The 20,798-nt window shown below is 43.0% G+C and overlaps 1 protein-coding gene across 2 annotated transcripts in view; it reads right to left on the bottom strand.

Moving 5' to 3' along the window:
• AFF3 (ALF transcription elongation factor 3) overlaps positions 1 to 20,798 on the bottom strand; it is a 487,926-nt gene that overhangs the window by 16,076 nt on the left and 451,052 nt on the right. For both annotated transcript variants that reach the window (XM_063458843.1, XM_063458853.1), the window contains exon 16: positions 19,665 to 19,758. In XM_063458843.1, coding sequence (XP_063314913.1) covers positions 19,665 to 19,758 — 94 coding nt within the window. The remainder of the gene's footprint in view (positions 1 to 19,664; positions 19,759 to 20,798) is intronic.

Raw genomic sequence — 20,798 nt, 5'->3', positions numbered from 1 at the left:
GGAAAACGCATGTCAAAAAAGTTATAAATTGATTTGCATGTCAATGAGTGAAATAAGTATTTGACCCCTTCGATTTAGTATTTGGTGGCAAAACCCTTGTTGGGTTCAGATGTTTCTTGTAGTTGGCCACCAGGTTTGCACACATCTCAGGAGGGATTTTATCCCACTCGTCTTTACAGACACCCCCCCTAAAGCATAATGTTTCCACCTCCATGTTTGACGGTGGGGATGGTGTTCTTGGAGTCATAGGCAGCATTCCTCCTCCAACAAACACAGCGAGTTGAGTTGATGCCAAAGAGCTTGATTTTGGTCTCATCTGGCCACAACACTTTCACCCAGTTCTCCTCTGAATCATTCAGATGTTCATTGGCAAACTTCACACGGGCCTGTACATGTGCGTTTTGGAGCAGGGGGACCTTTCGTGGCTTGCATGATTCCAGTCCTTCATGGCGTAGTGTGTTACCAATTGTTTTCTTGGTGACAATGGTCCCAGCTGCCTTAAGATCATTAACAAGATCCTTCCGTGTAGTTCTTGGCTGATTCCTCACCGGTCTCGTGATCATTGAAAACTCCATGAGGTGAGATCTTGCATGCAGCACCAGACCGAGGGAGACCGACAGTTATTTTGTGTTTCTTCCATTTGCGAATAATCGCACCAACTCTTGTCACTTTCTCACCAAGCTGCGTGGCGATGGTCTTGTAGCCCATTCCAGCCTTGTGAAGGTCTACAATCTTGTCGCTGGCATCCAATTCATAACTTTTTTTGACATGCGTTTTTCTGTCTCTCACTGTTAAAATACACCTACCATTAAAATTATAAACTGATTATTTCTTTGTCAGTGGACAAATGTTAAAAAAACAACAGGGGATCCAATACTTAATTCCCTCACTAATATATATATATTGTTTTTACATATGTGCACCCTTGATCAGTCACTTATATATTTCATTTTTATTCTATTTTTCAACATCATTAGAGTTGCCTTTGTATTTTTATTTATTCAGACCAGCTTGGCCCCCCTCTTTTTGATTATCCATGTACTGACTGCATATTAGATCATACGCATATGTTTTATTTTATTTTGGCTCTTTTCATATACATATAAACATATTTTCCTCTCTCTTTATATATAATCTGCAATTTAATATCTTTCTTAGGATTCTATTATGTTTCCTTTTAGCTTTAATGAATACCGGAGTAGTTCCGGTTTGTGTTTGCGCTCCATTGTGGAACGCATAATATATTTACAGCTCTCGATATTGGAAGAGCCAATTGCCAAGCAGTTCCGGTTTCGCCTGCGTTCCACGGGTGGAACGCAAGATAGAGCTGCAGCCCTTTACGTCGCGTCATTTCCGGGGCGACGTCAGCGAAACCGGAAGGGTCTATACGATATTTTCTTCATATTGTAGATGCCGCCAAGATTGTATTTATATTGTTTTTTCCTATGAATTTATTAATGTCAGGGTACCTGAGGCCTCTACCTCTAAGGGAGGTAGAGACTTGGTGGTGTATCCGTCCAGGCGAGATGTTTCCTCCGTTCCTCGCGGTTCATCCAGTCACTTAAACACCGGCCGCGAGGAATCCACGTCCTTTTCTAGCAGGACGCTCAAAACGTGACGTCATGACGCTAGCACGAGCAATCTGTCACTCAAGTGTCCGATATCCAATCGGTACTTGTCAGAGGCGTGATTTCCATCCAGAGCCAGGGTATTTAAGCTTACTCCTTACTTCTGCTCATTGCCCTGTCGTGGTTCTAGCTTGTCTAGTCACTCAGTGCTCTGGTATTCTAGTTTGCTCTTTTGGTTTTGACTCGGCTCGTTGTCCTACCCTGTTTCTCTGTTATCCCTTGACCCGGCTTGTCTCTCGCTTATCTGTCTTCTCGTTCCCTCGACCTCGGCTTGTCTCTGACTATTCTTTACTCTCGGTACGTTAGTCCGGCCATTCTAAGGCCCGGTATACGTACCTTTCCACTCTTTGTACTCTGCGTGTTGGATCCCTGTCCCGATCCTGACATTACGACAGGGCCAATGGATCCTGCAGGTACAAACAGTCAGCTTGGTTCTTCGGATCCCAGGTTTGACGCCATGGAACATAGGATGGATCAGATGGCTTTGGCACTACAGGCACTTTTGTCCCGTGCTAGTAATCCACCTGAGGAGACACGTACTCCTTCTACCTCTCCTGCAGTCTCAGGTCTAGAGGTAGCCACTGTAGGTGCTTCTTCCCGTATTACCCCACCAGTACGTTATGGCGGGTCACCGGAGAAGTGTCGTGGCTTTCTAAACCAGATTAGCATCCATTTCGAACTACAACCCCGCTCTTATCCTACAGATAGAGCAAAAGTTGGATTTATTATTACTCTGCTCATTGAAAAAGCTTTGAGATGGGCCAATCCTTTATGGGAGAATGATAATCCACTCGTCTATAATTATAATGCCTTTGTAGCTGCGTTTAGAAGAACTTTTGACCCTCCTGGCAGAAAGGTCAATGCAGCTAGATTAATGTTGCGCCTTAAACAGGACAATCGAACACTTGTGGATTATGCACTAGAGTTCAGATCCTTGGCGGCAGAAGTTAAGTGGAACGAACAGGCTTATATAGATGTGTTTCTGAATGGGTTATCAGATGTAATTCTTGACGAGGTCGCTACTAGAGAACTCCCTGAAAATTTGGAGGATTTAATTTCTTTTATATCTCGTATTGATGAACGCTTAAGAGAGAGGCAGAACACTCGAGATAAGACCCGTAGACCCTCCTTTAAACTAGCGCCTACCTTTCAAATCTCTGAGTTCGAGGACTTACGTATTCCTGAACCTATGCAGATAGGCAGTACTCATCTCACTGAAAGGGAGAGACAGTACAGGAGAAGGGAGGGTTTATGTATGTATTGTGGAGTCAGGGGTCATTTACGCCTAAATTGTCCCAATCGTTCGGGAAACGCTCGCACCTAAGTTCCTCTAGAGGACAGGCCTTGGGTGTTTCTACTTTGTCCTCTATTCACAACTACAAGGAGCTCAGGCTTGTGTTACCCGTTTCTTTAAAGTGGGAGAAGGGAGTAGTTAAGGCTATGGCACTAATCGATTCTGGAGCTGCTGAGAGCTTTATAGATCAGGGTTTTGCTGCCAAGCATGCTATTCCATCCCAGTTAAAAGAGACACCTCTGGCTGTTGAGGCCATCGATGGTAGACCGTTACTTGAGCCTGTTATTTTTCATGAGACCATACCGATTAACTTGACTGTTGGCATCCTGCATAAAGAAGATATATCCTTGATGCTCATTTCTTCTCCGTCTATTCCCATAGTTCTGGGGTACTCCTGGCTGAGGAGACACAACCCTATTATTAATTGGGAGTCAGGGGAGATAGTTTCGTGGGGAGAGAATTGTCAAGAAAAATGCTTGCGGAAGGTCTTACCTCTTGGGTTAACTAATACATCGAATACCTCTGACAACCCTACAGAGACACAAATTCCGCCTCAGTATCTAGATTTAAAGGCAGTATTTGACAAAAAGAAAGCCGATACCTTACCCCCACACAGGTCCTTTGATTGCAAAATTAACCTACTCCCTGGTACCATGCCTCCCAGAGGTCATGTATACCCATTATCTATAAAGGAGAACTCAGTCCTAGAGGAATATATTCACGAGAATTTAGACAAGGGATTCATCAGGAGGTCCTCCTCCCCTGCCGGGGCTGGATTTTTTTTTGTTAAAAAGAAAGATGGTTCTTTGAGACCTTGTATTAATTATCGAGGCCTGAATAAGATAACCATTAAAAATGCCTACCCGATTCCCTTGATCACCGAACTCTTCGATCGTTTGAAGGGCTCTACAATTTTCACCAAGTTAGACCTCAGAGGGGCATATAACTTGGTGAGAATCCAGCAGGGACATGAGTGGATGACGGCATTCAATACTCGATATGGCCACTATGAATATACCGTCATGCCTTTTGGGTTATGCAATGCACCAGCAGTATTCCAAGATCTGATTAATGAGGTTCTTAGGGAATTTCAGCAAGAGTGCGTCATTGTATACCTAGATGATATACTCATTCATTCTAGTGACATTGAGATTCATCACAAACAAGTCAGGAGAGTTTTGCACAAGCTTCTCCAGCATGGCTTGTACTGCAAGTTGGAGAAATGTAGCTTTGATCAAACCCAGGTAACCTTTCTCGGCTATGTGATCTCTGGGGAGGGATTTAAGATGGATCCGGATAAGCTCCAATCCATTCTAGAGTGGCCTTTACCCACAGGTCTTAAAGCCATACAGAGATTTATTGGTTTTTCCAATTATTATAGGCGCTTTATTAAGGGCTATTCTTCCATTATTGCACCTATCACTAACATGACCAAACAGGGGGCTGACACTAAGAATTGGACTACTGAAGCTCTCCTTGCGTTCAAGACTCTCAAGGAGCTTTTCGCTTCCGCTCCAATTTTAGTTCACCCTGACACCTCTCTGCCTTTTTTGCTCGAGGTAGACGCATCAGAGACTGGTTTAGGTGCTGTTCTATCTCAAAGGTTGGGTGTTGATAAACCATTACATCCATGTGGATTTTTCTCTAAAAAATTGACCGGTACTGAAAGCAGGTATGACATTGGTGACAGAGAATTACTAGCGGTTATCAAGGCTTTGAAAGAATGGAGACATTTATTGGAAGGTACATTACATCCTGTTACCATCCTGACAGACCACAAAAACTTGTCCTATATCGGAGAGGCCAAGCGTCTGTCCTCCAGGCAGGCTCGTTGGTCGTTGTTTCTTACCCATTTCAATTACGTTCTGACTTACAGACCTGGGTCAAAGAATTCTAAAGCCGATGCGCTATCTCGCCAATATGAACCCTCTGCTTCAGTTGAACCACTTTTGTCTTCCATTGTACCCAAATGCAATATTATTGCTAATACCAGTCTCAAGATTCATTCTCCGCTACTTGACCAGATCTTGAAGTCACAACATCTAGCTCCCGGAAACACTCCTGAGGGAAGGAACTTTGTTCCCCCTGAACTTCAACTGGAGCTCTTACAATGTTTTCATGAAAGTAAAATAGCTGGTCATCCTGGTATTCGCAAGACATACTCTCTGATATCCAAGGATTTCTGGTGGGCTTCACTTCGAAAGGATATTGAGGAGTTCGTCGCAGCTTGTGAGACTTGTGCCAAGACTAAACTACCTCATGCATCCCCATGTGGCCTGTTACACCCCTTGGACATTCCTGAGAAACCTTGGTCCTGTTTGTCCATAGACTTTATCGTTGATTTGCCTGCTTCCAAAAGACAGACGGTTATTCTCACGGTGGTGGATAGATTTACTAAGATGGCCCATTTCGTGCCATTACCTAAACTTCCGACTTCTCCTGAATTGGCGGAGATTTTTGCGAGAGAAGTTTTTCGCCTACATGGGATTCCTTCAGAGATTGTTTCTGATAGAGGTTCTCAATTTGTCTCACGTTTCTGGAGATCCTTTTGTTCTCAAATGGGCATCAAATTGAACTTTTCCTCTGCCTATCACCCTCAGTCTAACGGAGCTGCTGAACGTACTAATCAAAAGATCGAACAGTATCTGCGTTGCTTTGTTTCCGAACACCAGGACGATTGGGTCGGTCTGATTCCTTGGGCGGAGTTCGCACACAATAACCTTGTTTGCGATTCAACTCGCTCTAGCCCTTTCTTCATGAACTATGGCTTTCATCCTTCGATTTTTCCTTCGGTTTCCTCTTCTCAGGGGATACCGTCGGTTGATGATCATGTCGCCAACCTGAAGAAATTATGGGATCAGACTCGACAAATTCTATTGCATAGTTCCTCGCTGTTCAAGAAACACGCTGACAAACATAGAAGAGCGGCTCCTGTTTTTGTTCCTGGGGATAGGGTATGGTTGAGTACTAAGAATATTCGCCTAAAAGTTCCGTCCATGAAATTTGCTCCTCGCTACATAGGCCCTTACAGGGTTCTCACTCGTATCAATCCGGTTGCGTATCGCCTTGCTCTGCCACCTGCCTTACGCATTCCTAACTCTTTTCATGTCTCCTTGTTGAAACCCCTCATTTGCAACAAATTCTCCTCTAAGGTCTCCTCGCCTCGTCCTGTTCAGGTGGAGGGTCGGGAGGAGTACGAGGTCAGCTCCATCATTGACTCCAGAATTTCAAGGGGAAAATTGCAATATCTGGTCAACTGGAGGGGATATGGTCCTGAGGAGAGGAGTTGGGTACCTCAGGAGGACGTCCATGCTTCTCGCCTTCGCAGAGCATTTCACCTTCGCTTCCCATCTCGCCCCGGTTCATTCCGCCCGGTGGGCGTATCTGAGAGGGGGGGTACTGTCAGGGTACCTGAGGCCTCTACCTCTAAGGGAGGTAGAGACTTGGTGGTGTATCCGTCCAGGCGAGATGTTTCCTCCGTTCCTCGCGGTTCATCCAGTCACTTAAACACCGGCCGCGAGGAATCCACGTCCTTTTCTAGCAGGACGCTCAAAACGTGACGTCATGACGCTAGCACGAGCAATCTGTCACTCAAGTGTCCGATATCCAATCGGTACTTGTCAGAGGCGTGATTTCCATCCAGAGCCAGGGTATTTAAGCTTACTCCTTACTTCTGCTCATTGCCCTGTCGTGGTTCTAGCTTGTCTAGTCACTCAGTGCTCTGGTATTCTAGTTTGCTCTTTTGGTTTTGACTCGGCTCGTTGTCCTACCCTGTTTCTCTGTTATCCCTTGACCCGGCTTGTCTCTCGCTTATCTGTCTTCTCGTTCCCTCGACCTCGGCTTGTCTCTGACTATTCTTTACTCTCGGTACGTTAGTCCGGCCATTCTAAGGCCCGGTATACGTACCTTTCCACTCTTTGTACTCTGCGTGTTGGATCCCTGTCCCGATCCTGACAATTAACACTTAATGACATTCTTGTATTTCTTTTTTTGCATTTTATATATGATGTGTTATTATTATCATGGACTTAATCCGCCGCGTCACTTCCGGTGTGACGCGTGCGGTTCACTGGTGGCTACAGGAAGTATCAATCACTCACACCAGGAAGTATTTACTATCATCAGGACTCTTATTTAAACGTTTGGAACCAGGACATTCTCCACACTTCTGAGGAAGCCTGCTACAGGTGAAACGCGTCAAGTGGATTTTAGAGACTATATATTTATATTTTTAAAGCTCTCTTTTAACTATTGTTAAATAAATTATCCTTACTTACTATATTTCGGATTTTTTATTTTTTTTCACTCCTGGTTACCTGCTTGTTCCTTGGTGGGGACTATACCACCTATGCCATTAAGACTAGAGCAAGTTCTGCTCTAGCAAATGTGAGTACGATATTTTTATTACTTATTCACATATTTTAACAATACATACTGTACTATTTGGAGTTCTTTTATTTTACATATACCGCCCATATGAGAGTGTGAGGACCCCATATATCCTTAGACGGGGATTGTTCCGTCCAGGCGAGATAACAGCTGAGCTCTGAGTTAGCTCTGGGCCATGTGAGTGTGGAATATCTACAACTATTTATCCACCCACCATATTTAAATATACTACACTATCATTGTCTTTTATGTTTTATGCTTTTTTTGAGGTCTACTGTGTAAAGAAGACTATAAACTACAACCTCTGTGTACGTATATATATATATATATTTGTATATATCTTTTCGTTTAAGGCGCGGTTTCCTTCCCTTTTTTTTTCACATTTATCCATCACAAGGTTGGGGTTCCTTGTACTGGTTACTGCTGCCACATCACTCTACTATATATAGCGAGCGCCTAATTCACCCAAACTACCATATATATATATATATATATATAATTTTCCACGTGTCCCGCACTCACTGCTCCCGGTCCTGTAAACGCCTGGGTGCCAACTCCAACCTTTAGAATATATAAAAACCTTGTTGAAGTGCACTCACAAGACTCCATAGTATTTCTAATCATGCTTGTTTATTGAAGGATCAAATATTACAAAAAAGGTGTCGACGTTTTAGTCCTATCTGGACTTTTTTCAAGGTCTTGAAAAAATTCCACATAGGACTGAAACGTTGACACCTTTTTTGTAATATTTGATGCTTCAATAAACAAGCACGATTAGAAATACTAAGGAGTCCTGGAAGTGCACTTCAACAAGGTTTTTATATATATATATATATATATATATGTGTATATGCAAACACATAAACACATCTATATATGCATACACATATACATACATGCACATGAACTCATATACACAAATATAAATGCACACTCACATATATAAGCATACATGCATAAGAGTATGGGAAAGCATAGGTCTACACATAGTACTTTGTATATTGATAGAATAAACATATTGGAATGCATTTTAAAGTGTTGATACATATGACAGAACAGTAAGATAATGTGAGGGAGTGTTCATGTAAAGGGTTGGTAGTGGGACAGGAAACCCAAATCTCTCCACAATTTTCCCTCTCACCCCTCACTCTTATCTTCAGAAAGATTATTATGACCCTCTATGAGAATGTTGTCTATTTTCTATGAAACCTGTGTCTTATCTGCACTCATGTCGCTTTAACCCCTGTATCACAACTCAACTTTGAATTCCATGTGTCGTCAGAAATGCTTCAGACTTGAGAAAGGAAGGTTCTCCCGAAAGCTTGTCATTAAAAAATTCTGTTAGTCCAATAAAAAAGGTATTACAAGATACGAATTGTATCTGTATATATATATATATATATATATATATATATATATATATATATATATATATATATATATATATATATATATATATATATATATATATATCAGGGTACCCTCAAAATGCCTATATATATATATAGGCATTTTGAGGGTACCCTGATAGAAATTACCTTTTATCAGATCTCCCCAAAGAGGGGAACCCAACGAATAAAACCATCAGAATGATAGCGACATTCGATACAGGATGAAATTAGGTCAAAGGGTCTATGCAGAGATTTGGCCCATCCTGCTAAATGGGAGGTCTTGGGTCCGCAAGTAACTATTACAGCATGTAGAGGCTGGAAATTCCGTGATCTACTAGTCCTGAGCCATTTGCAACCAAAACCAAAATCATCAACTTCCTGGCTAGGAAGGTGTATCGCCTACAAAAATATTCAACGAACCTCAAAATCTGTGACAAATAGCGAGGGACAACATACTTGTGGAATCACACACTTTTTTAATTGCAACACTGCAGGGTTGGTACATTTAATAACCTGCAGCTGTAATCTAAAATATGTGGGCAAAACCTTCCGACCTTTTAAAGAACGGATAAAGGAGCATGTAAGGTCCCCCAAAAATCGTCTGGAGGCTCCAATTACAATACACCTAAAAGAATGCCACGGGGGTATATCTAAGACTATAAGATTCTGTGACTTAGAGCTAGTCAAACGCGAACAAAGACTGACAAAATTCTACGTCAAAAAGAGTGAAGATGGGGGGCGGGGCCGGACCGCCGAAATGGACGGTCGCAGGAGAGCTGGGCTCCTGCAAACTACAATTTATTTAGCCGTTAACTTAGGCTTCTCAGAAAACCCACCTACCTAACTCTGCGACCCACAAAGCACGAAGGCTACCGAATCCGGGGAGAGGCTTGCTCTGGGAGTTTTAGCCCCTCGGAGGCGAGATCTCCGCGACTCCAAGCGGGAACTTAGCCGGCGGTGAGTGGGATGGACGGCCGCTGTCCCACTATCCTGCCTGACGGAGCCTGAATGGCACTCTGAGTCTCCGCGGACCCGGCCCTGTCCCCCCCCCTATGGACCGGGGGGGTGATCCCGGTCCTCGCCCCATAGCCACACTCAGAACGTGGCAGCTAGGACCCGGCAACGACACCACGCCATTACACAGGCCCAGGTCCCTCTCCTAAGATGGCGGAGACCATGTGCAAAATGGATGGCTGGTAGAATCCGGAGCAGCCTGAAGGCTCCTGCTGACCCGGCATCGACCACAACCAACAACAAAAAGACAATACAGGGCCTCCTGAGGTGGAAGAGGGGAAGCACTGAACTACCCGAAGTTGCATTCCGGCACAGAGACCCAGGGAGCTGACATAGAGCACAAAGGCACCCCCCCCTGTACTCACCGACAGGTACCTCTGGCCCAGCAGCTCGGGAATCGCAACGCACCCAGCCCGCAGGCACACAGCAATCCAAGAAAGGCGCGGAAAGCTCCAGAGGACACTGGCAGACATACCATAATCTACTCTGCACACGCACAGCAAACCTACAAAACAGGGACCTGGGCTCCGCTCATGGGCCACCCTCACAGACCATACTTGTGGGTAATATGGGGACTTATGGGATGAGGGACTCACACAGCTGCCATGGACATTGAACCTAGGGCAAACGCAATTACACCTAACATGGCTCATCTCACTATAATCAGCTAATGCTCAAGAATACTAAGAAACCCTAGGACAGAATGCATGATTTGTCTTAACACTGTAAGTCCTACACCCTCATAGACACACTAGACTAGCTACACTCCATGTTCTACTTAAGCAGATATCAACCACTCAGTAACGCCTGACTAATTGTCAAATTTGAGGAGGAACGGTTAAATACTATTAAGCATGATTAAATCTAATTAAGCAGTTAGAAACCAATACTGGATGTTGATAATGCATAGCCTGTAAACTGACAACCACACTAGCCTGTTTATATTCAAATTCTGCAATGTTCTGAAAGTATAAATGTTTAATTAAGTTAAAACTATAAAAATGAGTGAAGATGGATCTATAAATTAAGGACCATTAATCCACTGGGCATGAATTGAGGTTTTTCCTTCTCCCCCTTTATCTGACTTTTTGCGGATATGCTGATATATATATACACCCTTCGGCACTCCGCTTCACCTGATGTACTAAAGTTTGCACTACATTTAACATTTTGCATCAAATCTCGCATATTTGGTAAATTTTGTACAGTCTATATTTTTTATCTAACTGTCATGGTAATATACCCCAACACGCAGGAATAGTCCAGATAGTCAAGAGACAAGAAAACAGGACTCGTCTTACTGGACCTTAGAATGGCCGGACTTAGACGAGTACAAGAAAAGACAGAGTCCAGAACAATAGGGCCACGATAGGGCAAGGTGCAAAGGAAACAGGTGAGTATAAATACCCTAATGTTCACTTCGATTGGCCCCTGCCATATCCACGCCCCCAAAACGTGAGTGTATGGGGGACGTGGCATGACAGGGGCCAATGGGAGACTGATTCTAATTTTGTCTCCCACTGTCCCTTTAAGAGCGCGCCCGAGACGCGCGGCGGGCTCTTAGTGTCAGGCGGGACACGTGACCGCTTCTCGTGGTCACTGCCCGCCTTCCTGATCTCGTCGTTGGATGAGCCGCACGCGGCTCGTGCAGGAGCAGGACCGCGCGCGGCGAGAAGAGAGGACCCCGGCCGGCCCCTGGAGAGGGTAAGTACTGCTACAGTACCTCCCCCTGAAGACACGCCCACCGGGCGGGGAGGAGCAGGCCTGGCAGGAAAGTGAGCTTGGAAAGAACGCACAAGGCGAGGAGCGTGAACAGCGCCAGCGGAAATCCAACTGCGTTCCTCAGGCCCATAGCCCTTCCAATGTACTAGATATTGGAGGCGACCCCGAAGAAAACGAGAGTCGAGTATAGCAGCCACTTCAAATTCCTCATGGCCCTCCACAGAAACTGGAGGGGGAGGAGGAACATGCCGAGTATAACGGTTGCACAGGAGGGGTTTTAACAAGGAGGTATGAAACACGTTAGGAATGCGTAGATTCCTAGGAAGATCCAAGGCATACGAAACAGGATTAACCACATGCAAGATAAAAAAAGGACCAATAAAACGAGGAGCCAACTTCATAGAAGGCACACGAAGACGAATATTGCGAGTAGAAAGCCAAACCCGGTCCCCCACAGCATAGGATGGAGCCGCCGTGCGATGCTTGTCTGCCTGAACCTTCTGGCGAGCAGCGGAATCCACCAAAGAACACTGAACCTGCTCCCAAGTATTACGTAAACCAGCCAAATGTTCATCCAGAGCTGGCATGCCCTGTAAGGAGAATGCAGCTGGAAGAACCACGGGATGCCGGCCATAAACAACGTAAAAAGGGCTGTTACCGGAGGATTCATGAGCAGCGTTATTACGAGCAAACTCAGCCCAAGGAAGAAGATCAGCCCAATTGTTCTGATGGTGGGACACGAAACAACGAAGATACTGCTCTAGAGATTGGTTGGCACGTTCAGCAGCTCCATTAGACTGGGGGTGGTAAGCGGAAGAAAACGAGAGAGAAATACCCATCTCGGAACAAAAAGCTTTCCAGAATCTGGAGATAAACTGGCTACCCCTATCGGACACGATCGAAGTGGGAATACCATGCAACTGAAACACCTCCCTGGTGAAGATAGAGGCAAGTTCCTTGGACGAGGGCAATTTGACAAGAGACACAAAATGAGCCATCTTAGAAAAACGATCCACTATCATCAGGATGACAGTTTTACCATTTGAAGGGGGTAATTCAACAATAAAATCCATGGATAGATTGGACCAAGGCCTCTCGGGTATGGGCAACGGATGCAACAACCCACAAGGAACTCTGTGGAAGGACTTCATACTGGCACAAGTAGTACAGGCATTAACATAATCGGTGACGTCCTTGCGTAAGGAAGCCCACCAGAAATATCTAGAAACTGCTGATAACGTTTTAGAAATACCAGGGTGTCCAGCAGTTCTTGTGTCATGATACAATGACATAATGTCCCGTCTCTCGGGGATATCAACGAACAGTTTATCAGCAGGCCTCTCTCCAGGAGCCATGTTTTGTTTAGTCTGTATAGTTTGTAAGAGGGAAGAAGAAATAGAGAGAACAGTAGTAGCTATTATTCTGTCGGGAGGAATGACAGGGGTAACATCAATTTCTAGTTTGTCAGTAGTTTCGAATTGTCTGGACAGAGCGTCAGCTTTAGTATTACGATCACCTGGTCTGTATGTGATTATGTAATGGAAACGAGACAAAAACAGAGACCACCTGGCCTGCCTAGAAGACAATCTTTTTGCTTCACTAAGGTAGGAGAGGGTTTTGTGATCCGTTAAAATGAGGATGGGATCCCTAGTGCCTTCTAGTAGATGTCTCCATTCCTTGAGCGCCAAAATGATAGCAGGGAGTTCGCGATTGCCTACATCATAATTCTTTTCTGCTTTGGACATCTGTCTGGAAAAGAAGCCACAAGGGTGTAACGGCTTTTCAGGTGAATCTCTTTGAGACAAGACAGCACCTACCCCAATATCAGAAGCATCAACTTCAAGAATAAAGGGTAGGGAAGGGACAGGATGCTGTAAAATAGGGGCAGAAGCGAATGAAGCCTTCAGGAATTCAAAAGCCTCAAGTGCTTCTGGTTTCCAGACATGAGTATTACCATCCTTTTTGGTCATTCTGGTTATAGGTGCTACAATGGCAGAAAACCCTTTAATAAAGCGCCTATAATAATTTGAAAAACCCAGAAAACGCTGAATGGCTTTCAAACCCTGAGGTAGAGGCCATTCCATGATGGCAGAAAGTTTCTTGGGATCCATACGAAAACCCTTAGCAGAGATTATATAACCCAAGAATTGGACTTCTGATTGATCAAATGAACATTTTTCGAGTTTGCAATAGAGACCGTTAACAAGAAGAGTTCTCAACACTAATTTAACATGCATGTGATGAGTCTGTAAATCAGTAGAATAAATGAATATGTCGTCCAAGTATACTATTACGAATGTGTGTATGTACTGACGTAGGACATCATTAATAAATTCTTGAAAAACTGCTGGGGCGTTACAAAGGCCAAAGGGCATCACAGTATATTCGTAGTGACCACTCCTGGTATTGAATGCGGTCTTCCATTCGTGATCCTTTTTGATACGTATGAGATTGTAAGCACCCCTAAGGTCCAATTTAGTAAAAACCGTGGCATGTTTAAGCCTATCAAATAGTTCAGTGATCAAAGGTATGGGGTACGCATTTTTGACGGTGATTTTATTAAGGCCCCTATAGTCAATACAAGGCCTTAATTCGCCATCTTTCTTGAATACAAAGAAGAAACCAGCCCCTGCCGGGGAAGAGGATCTTCTTATAAATCCCTTTTGTAAAGATTCCTTAATATATTCCTCCATAACAAGATTCTCCTGAGGAGACAAAGGATATATTCTCCCTTTGGGAGGCATAGTACCAGGTAGTAAATTAATAGCGCAGTCGCGAGGCCTGTGAGGTGGCAACTTTTCAGCCTCCCTTTTATCAAAAACAGATTTAAGAGACAAGTACTGAGGGGGTATAACAGTAGGCACGGGAGGAATATTAGTAGAATTCAAAGGGGTGATTTTAACAATACAAGACTCTTGGCAAGCATCACTCCAAGATACTATTTGTCCTGACTCCCAGTCAATAGTGGGATTATGAGTACGCAACCAAGGATACCCTAACACGAGGTGAGAGGAAGGAGAAGTAATGATCTGAAACCGAATGGTTTCAGAGTGTAACACCCCTGTAGACATATGTAGTGGTACAGTTTCATGTGTGATAACTGGAGAGCATAATGGTCTACCATCTATGGCCTCAACGGCCAAGGGTGTCTCCTTCTCTCTGGTGGGTATGTTATTCTCCTTAACAAAACTGGAATCTATAAAGTTTTCGGCCGCTCCGGAATCAACCAGGGCTAGTATATTCCCTGCTATGCAGTTACTACCAAGGTGCAGGGAAACAGGGAGAAGCAATTTATTAAGAGGCAAATGTGAGGACTCTGATGTCACACCCAAGGCCTGTCCTCTATACGGTCTTAGGTGCGATAGTTTTCCGGACGCACGGGACATTCTTGTCTAATATGGCCCCTCCTACCACAATAAAGACAAAGTCCCTCCTTTCTCCTATAAAGTTTTTCAGCGTCAGTAAGTTTAGCAACCCCAAACTGCATAGGTTCCTCCTCTGACCCTTTAGATCCCCCGGGAGTCTCAGCTCTAGGTGAATTAACGGGGACAAAGCGTCTATTTCTGGACTTGGTATATAACCTGTCACGGATCCTGTTATCTATATCGATGAGATAGTCAATAAGGTCCTCTAGGGGTACAGGGAGGTCCTTAGCTGCTACCTCATCCAACATAGTTTCAGACAGGCCTTCCATAAACGCCGTAGTAAGCCCATTGTTAGTCCAATCTACCTGTGAGGCAAGGGTACGGAACTGAATAGCATAATCGGCTACAGATTTAGATCCTTGCTTAATTCTCATTAACGCCCTGGCGGCATTCTTTGACCTTTTAGTCGTGTCAAATGTTCTATGAAACGCTGTGAGGAAGCTATTGAAATCATGTACCATAGGTCCATTAGCCTCCCAAATAGGATTTGCCCATTCAAGTGCCTTATCAGTCAGCTGGTGCATAAGAAAACCCACCTTAGATCTCTCAGTGGGAAATGAACGTGGGTACATTTCAAAGTGGAATTCCACTTGATTAAGGAATCCCCTACATGTCTTAGCGTCCCCTCCATACCTAGGTGGCGGGGTTAGATGTGCTGAAGCATTAGGCATATTAGCTGTGTCTGGTACAGGGGTTACAGGAGGCGCAGGTACAGGTACCGGAGCTGTTCTGGATAACAGTGTCTGGATGGCTTGAGCCATTTGATCCATACGGTGATCCTGTTCTGCGAATCTAGCCTCATGAGTCGCCATCTGTTGTCCTAAACCTGCGGGGTCCATGGCCCTATCGTAATGTCACGGTAATATACCCCAACACGCAGGAATAGTCCAGATAGTCAAGAGACAAGAAAACAGGACTCGTCTTACCAGACCTTAGAATGGCCGGACTTAGACGAGTACAAGAAAAGACAGAGTCCAGAACAAGCCGAGGTCAAGGGGACGGAGAGACAGCGTAAAGTAGAACAAGCCAGGGACTGGTACACAGGAAGACAAACCGGCGGATAAACAAGCAAGGATAAAGAGAGAACGGAGTTAGGAACAAAGCCAAGGTCAAGCACCAAAAAACCAACTGAACGAAACAAGCACTAAAGGGAACTGAACAGAAACCACGATAGGGCAAGGTGCAAAGGAAACAGGTGAGTATAAATACCCTAATGTTCACTTCGATTGGCCCCTGCCATATCCACGCCCCCAAAACGTGAGTGTATGGGGAACGTGGCATGACAGGGGCCAATGGGAGACTGATTCTAATTCTGTCTCCCACTGTCCCTTTAAGAGCGCGCCCGAGACGCGCGGCCCGCTCTTAGTGTCAGGCGGGACACGTGACCGCTTCTCGCGGTCACTGCCCGCCTTCCTGATCTCGTCGTTGGATGAGCCGCGCGCGGCTCGTGCAGGAGCAGGACCGCGCGCGGCGAGAAGAGAGGACCCCAGACGGCCCCTGGAGAGGGTAAGTACTGCTACACTAACTCTTTAATTATGGATTCTGATCATTATCATATATTTGGTTATTCTTATTATATCCAGGCATCTATCATCATTGCAATTGTACACGATCCAAGATCCTATAAATGTTCCCCCTTGATGATACCTTAGGCTTTTAACCTCAATCCTCATAGGGAGGAATAACTATTTAGAAGATCGACCCCTTCCTTTCTTTTGCCTTTACATGCCTAAGCATCCCATCAATCACTACTTCGGAGGCTTTTTTGAAACAATGAACTATTTGAACATTAAGACAAAATATTTTGATGTGAACTGTAGAGATGTCCCGAATAGTTCGCCGGTGAATAGTGCCTGAAATGTTCAGAAAGTGCCTGAAATGTTACCGAATTACCGCAAGTCGGAAAGGATGCAGCAGTTCCAAAATAAATGAAAAAGTATGCTTTACACAGCGTATAAGGGTGATGTCACAGCACAACGGGAATCTAACAGGGATCCACCCTCACAGAACGAGGGAGTGGCTTCATCGCCCTCTTAAATCAGGCATGGTCCATATGCCGTTTAGCTCTTGACAAAGGCGTATGTTTACGCCGAAACGCGTGTTGAGCAAGTTTCTTTTGCCAATGCACTATCTTTTGTTTTAACCATTTGATCGTTCTGGGGTGGCGGGACTTTTTCTCTAGCCATGGCTTATTTATGTTTCCATGCTCTTACTTAGACAGTGAGCCGTGGGAATACTAGGCAGGCTGCCTCGAAGCAGCAGTGAGTAGGTGTACTAGTAGATAGAAGCTACAACCTCTGGCAGCATCATTAGATAGAAGGGTGCTATATTGAAACAGGACAGGGCGTGAGTTATATTCAGGACTCTACCAGCTCTACCATAGTGTATGGATCGTGTGTGCTTTTCCCTACCATTTTACCCTACGTTTAGCACTTGAGTCTCTCTCTGTTTATGATATACCTATATCTTGTAGCATCCTTTCTTGTGCGCAAGTCCATTTGGCCTGCACTTCTATGGGCAGCCAGGCATTAGCTACCTTGCTGTTCTTGCTGGAATCTGACTGCTTGATAAATTTAAGTTGGAGCAGCAATTTGCTGAGCTTAGCTACAATTAGCACCTTTTCTGCCCATAGTTAGGACAATGCACGAGATAGATTTGTACCATTTATTGCTTTAATAGGCACACTCTAAGGACTTATATATTCACGGGCTCTAGGGATTTAAGCATGATCCTATCATAGCGTATAGCCCTGTATGTCATATACTCCCCCCCACTAGCTTTCAAAGGTGTATTACTTTTTCGTTTGATTTAAACACTGGTTTTACTCTATAAACTTTTTTTGTACATATATTTTTCTATGTTTTGTGTATTTGGCCTGCAATAAAGTATATTACCATTAAAGGAACACTATACTCACCTAAATTACTTTAGCTAAATAAAGCAGTTTTAGTGTATAGATCATTCCCCTGCAATTTCACTGTTCAATTCACTGTCATTTAGGAGTTAAATCACTGTGTTTCTTTTTATGCAGCCCTAGCCACACCTCCCCTGGCTATGATTGACAGAGCCTGCATGAAAAAAAAACTGGTTTCACTTTCAAACAGATGTAATTTACCTTAAATAATTGTATCTCAATCTCTAAATTGATCTTTAATCACATACAGGAGGCTCTTGCAGGGTCTAGCAAGCTATTAACATAGCAGGGGATAAGAAAATCTTAATTAAACAGAACTTGCAATATAGAAAGCCTAAATATGGCTCTCTTCACAGGCAGTGTTTATGGAAGGCTGTGCAAGTCACATGCATGGAGGTGTGACTAGGGTTCATAAACAAAGGGATTTAACTCCTAAATGGCAGAGGATTGAGCAGTGAGGCTGCAGGGGCATGTTCTATACACCAAAACTGCTTTATTAAGCTAAAGTTTTTCAGGTGACTATAGTGTCCCTTTAAGTGATATTTTAACTTTTGAAGGTAATTCAAGTGGAGTGGGTTCCCTCCACATCTAGTGGATAACCCTACCCCATTCTCTTCTCAGTATTTGACCATTTTTCTAGTTTACCTAAATCATTTGCCATTTGGCTTATCCCTCTTGGAACATCAACCCTGTTACATATCTTAGTATCATCAGAAAAAAGACATACCCTAACATCATGACCTTCTGCAAAAAAAAAAAATATTAAAAATAATTGGTCCAAGTACAGATCCCTGAGGTACCCCACTGTTGACAAGACCATGCTTCGAATATACTCCATTGACTACAACCCTCTGTGGGCTGTCACTCAGCCTTACCCATTCAACAATATTGGAATCCAAACTTAAAGATTGCAGTTTATTGATAAGCCTTCTGTGTGTAACAGTGTCAAAAGCCTTACTGAAATCTAGGTAAGCAATGTCTACTGCACCACCCTGATCTATTATTTTAGTTACTCAATCAAAAAAATCAATAAGATTAGTTTGGCATGATCTCCCTGAAGTAAACCCATGTTGTCTCTGAGGAACAAAGGCAATTTCTATAGGATTATTAATGCTACTGGTGCAGTCATCCTAATGATACCTTATTAAGCATCACAATAATTAGAAAATAACAACACAAACTGTGATCAAAATGAAAAAGCAAACTCCTAATTGGAAAAATGTGAATGCACAATGCTGAGTGCCTGGTCCTTTTGTACATTGTATTGTCCTAGGGGGTAGGCTGGCCCCAATCTGGATTTGCATCTTGTAGTTATAGGAACTGTGTGGATTCCTATTTTCTGGAAAAAATGGATAAGCCTATGATTGAATGGTAAAAATAATTTCTGCCCGACTAATGTTCATGTTTTTTCCTTTTTTTTATGCATTTGTTCACATTTTGCACATGTGTACTACATGTTTGCTATAGATATTTTATGATTGCCATGTAAAGTATGACACTTATTTTTATAGGAATATTCTCTCAGTCAGTTGTGATATCTCTGTCATGCTTTTTGCTTTCTTGACACATGTTACTGTTATCTAATAAGTTACTCCATTTGTTTATTTGATGCCTTTCCAATGACCTATTATGGTATAATGTGTTTCATAACGCTTCAAAGTACGGATACTGGAAACATTACTTACTTGTATGATTTGTATGTGCAAATGTTTTACAAAAATTGTAATTACCCCCCCAAATTCTATTTCTGTAATTCTATAATTGTTCTATATTTCTGAACAAAACTTGGAAATCACATTATGATGAATGGATGCAGCAAGCATTAAATAAAATCAAATTACAGTAATAATTCTCACATGTCAAAAATATCTGAATTGATGCTCCTACCTTGAAATAATCAATAAGAGTTTTGGAATACTTCACAGCATGATCTTTCTTTAGTCGAAACATTCTCCAGTACAAAAGGGCCAAACAACGATAGCTGTGAGAGAAAGTTCTATTATATATAACCTATAAATACATTACATTCTATTAAGTAGTGGAATCTTTTCTTTATTAAATTATTTTTATGTTTCGTTAGCCATATAAAAAATACTTTTTTAAAAAGGGTAGAAATGTAAGCTCTACATAGGTAATATATACCACAAAGGTATTAGAAATTATCTCATTCCTCTAATATAAAGTTGGAACATAAAATTCACTCTGTGATGTTTAGCAGGTAAACACTGAATTTTAGTGAATTGCAAAATTTAGGCTAAATGCCTAATAGCCAATTTGTGACTATACCTAGGTTTCGATAAAAAATTAAAATCAGCTATTTTCACTACAATTCTGTGTTTTGTGAATAAACCCCTGAATGTTTTCACAGACGGTAGACAATAGGCTAAAACTGACTGTCAGGATTATCCAGTAAAATCTGAATGCCCCCTGTCCCTGATAGCAAAAATTATTCAGGACTATTGAGGGGCAAAAATTTGTAATCAAAATATTGATGTTGATAACAGTATTTATCATCATCTGGATTTTGTAACACAACTGCTAAATGGACTTAAATAGCCACCAGTTTTTAGACAATCCTGATGGCAAAAATCTTTACAATTTGCCAACTAATTTTGAAAAGACTATTATTTCATGAAGACACTAACATGTTCATTTAGAAGTACACTAGCAGCCAGCGAGTAAATTGTTAAAAAACCTTCTGCAGCGTGAATTATTGTGTGGCGGCAAGCCAACCACCCCATTAAATAGTTCATAAATAAATAAAAGGCCTATTGGGGTAAAAAACAAAACAAACAAAAAAAAAAAACGTATTACTATAATGGAGGATTATCCACTAAATGTCTATGGGGCTTGTTAAATACTAAGGGGGCATAGTCAGTGTGTGGGGACTATGTAGTAAAAGAAAATGAGGTGGACATCCTAATATCCACCCTGTGACCCTACCTGTTGTCAGTGGGGACCACTATAATATGTCCATATAACTAAGCAGGTGGAAAGGGGTGCCTGGTGTCCCCCAACCCC

Source organism: Pelobates fuscus, chromosome 1, assembly GCF_036172605.1.
Source record: "Pelobates fuscus isolate aPelFus1 chromosome 1, aPelFus1.pri, whole genome shotgun sequence".
NCBI lineage: Eukaryota > Metazoa > Chordata > Amphibia > Anura > Pelobatidae > Pelobates > Pelobates fuscus.
The sequence above is the reverse complement of the archived record's forward strand: the minus strand, read 5'-3'. Positions and strand labels throughout refer to the sequence as shown.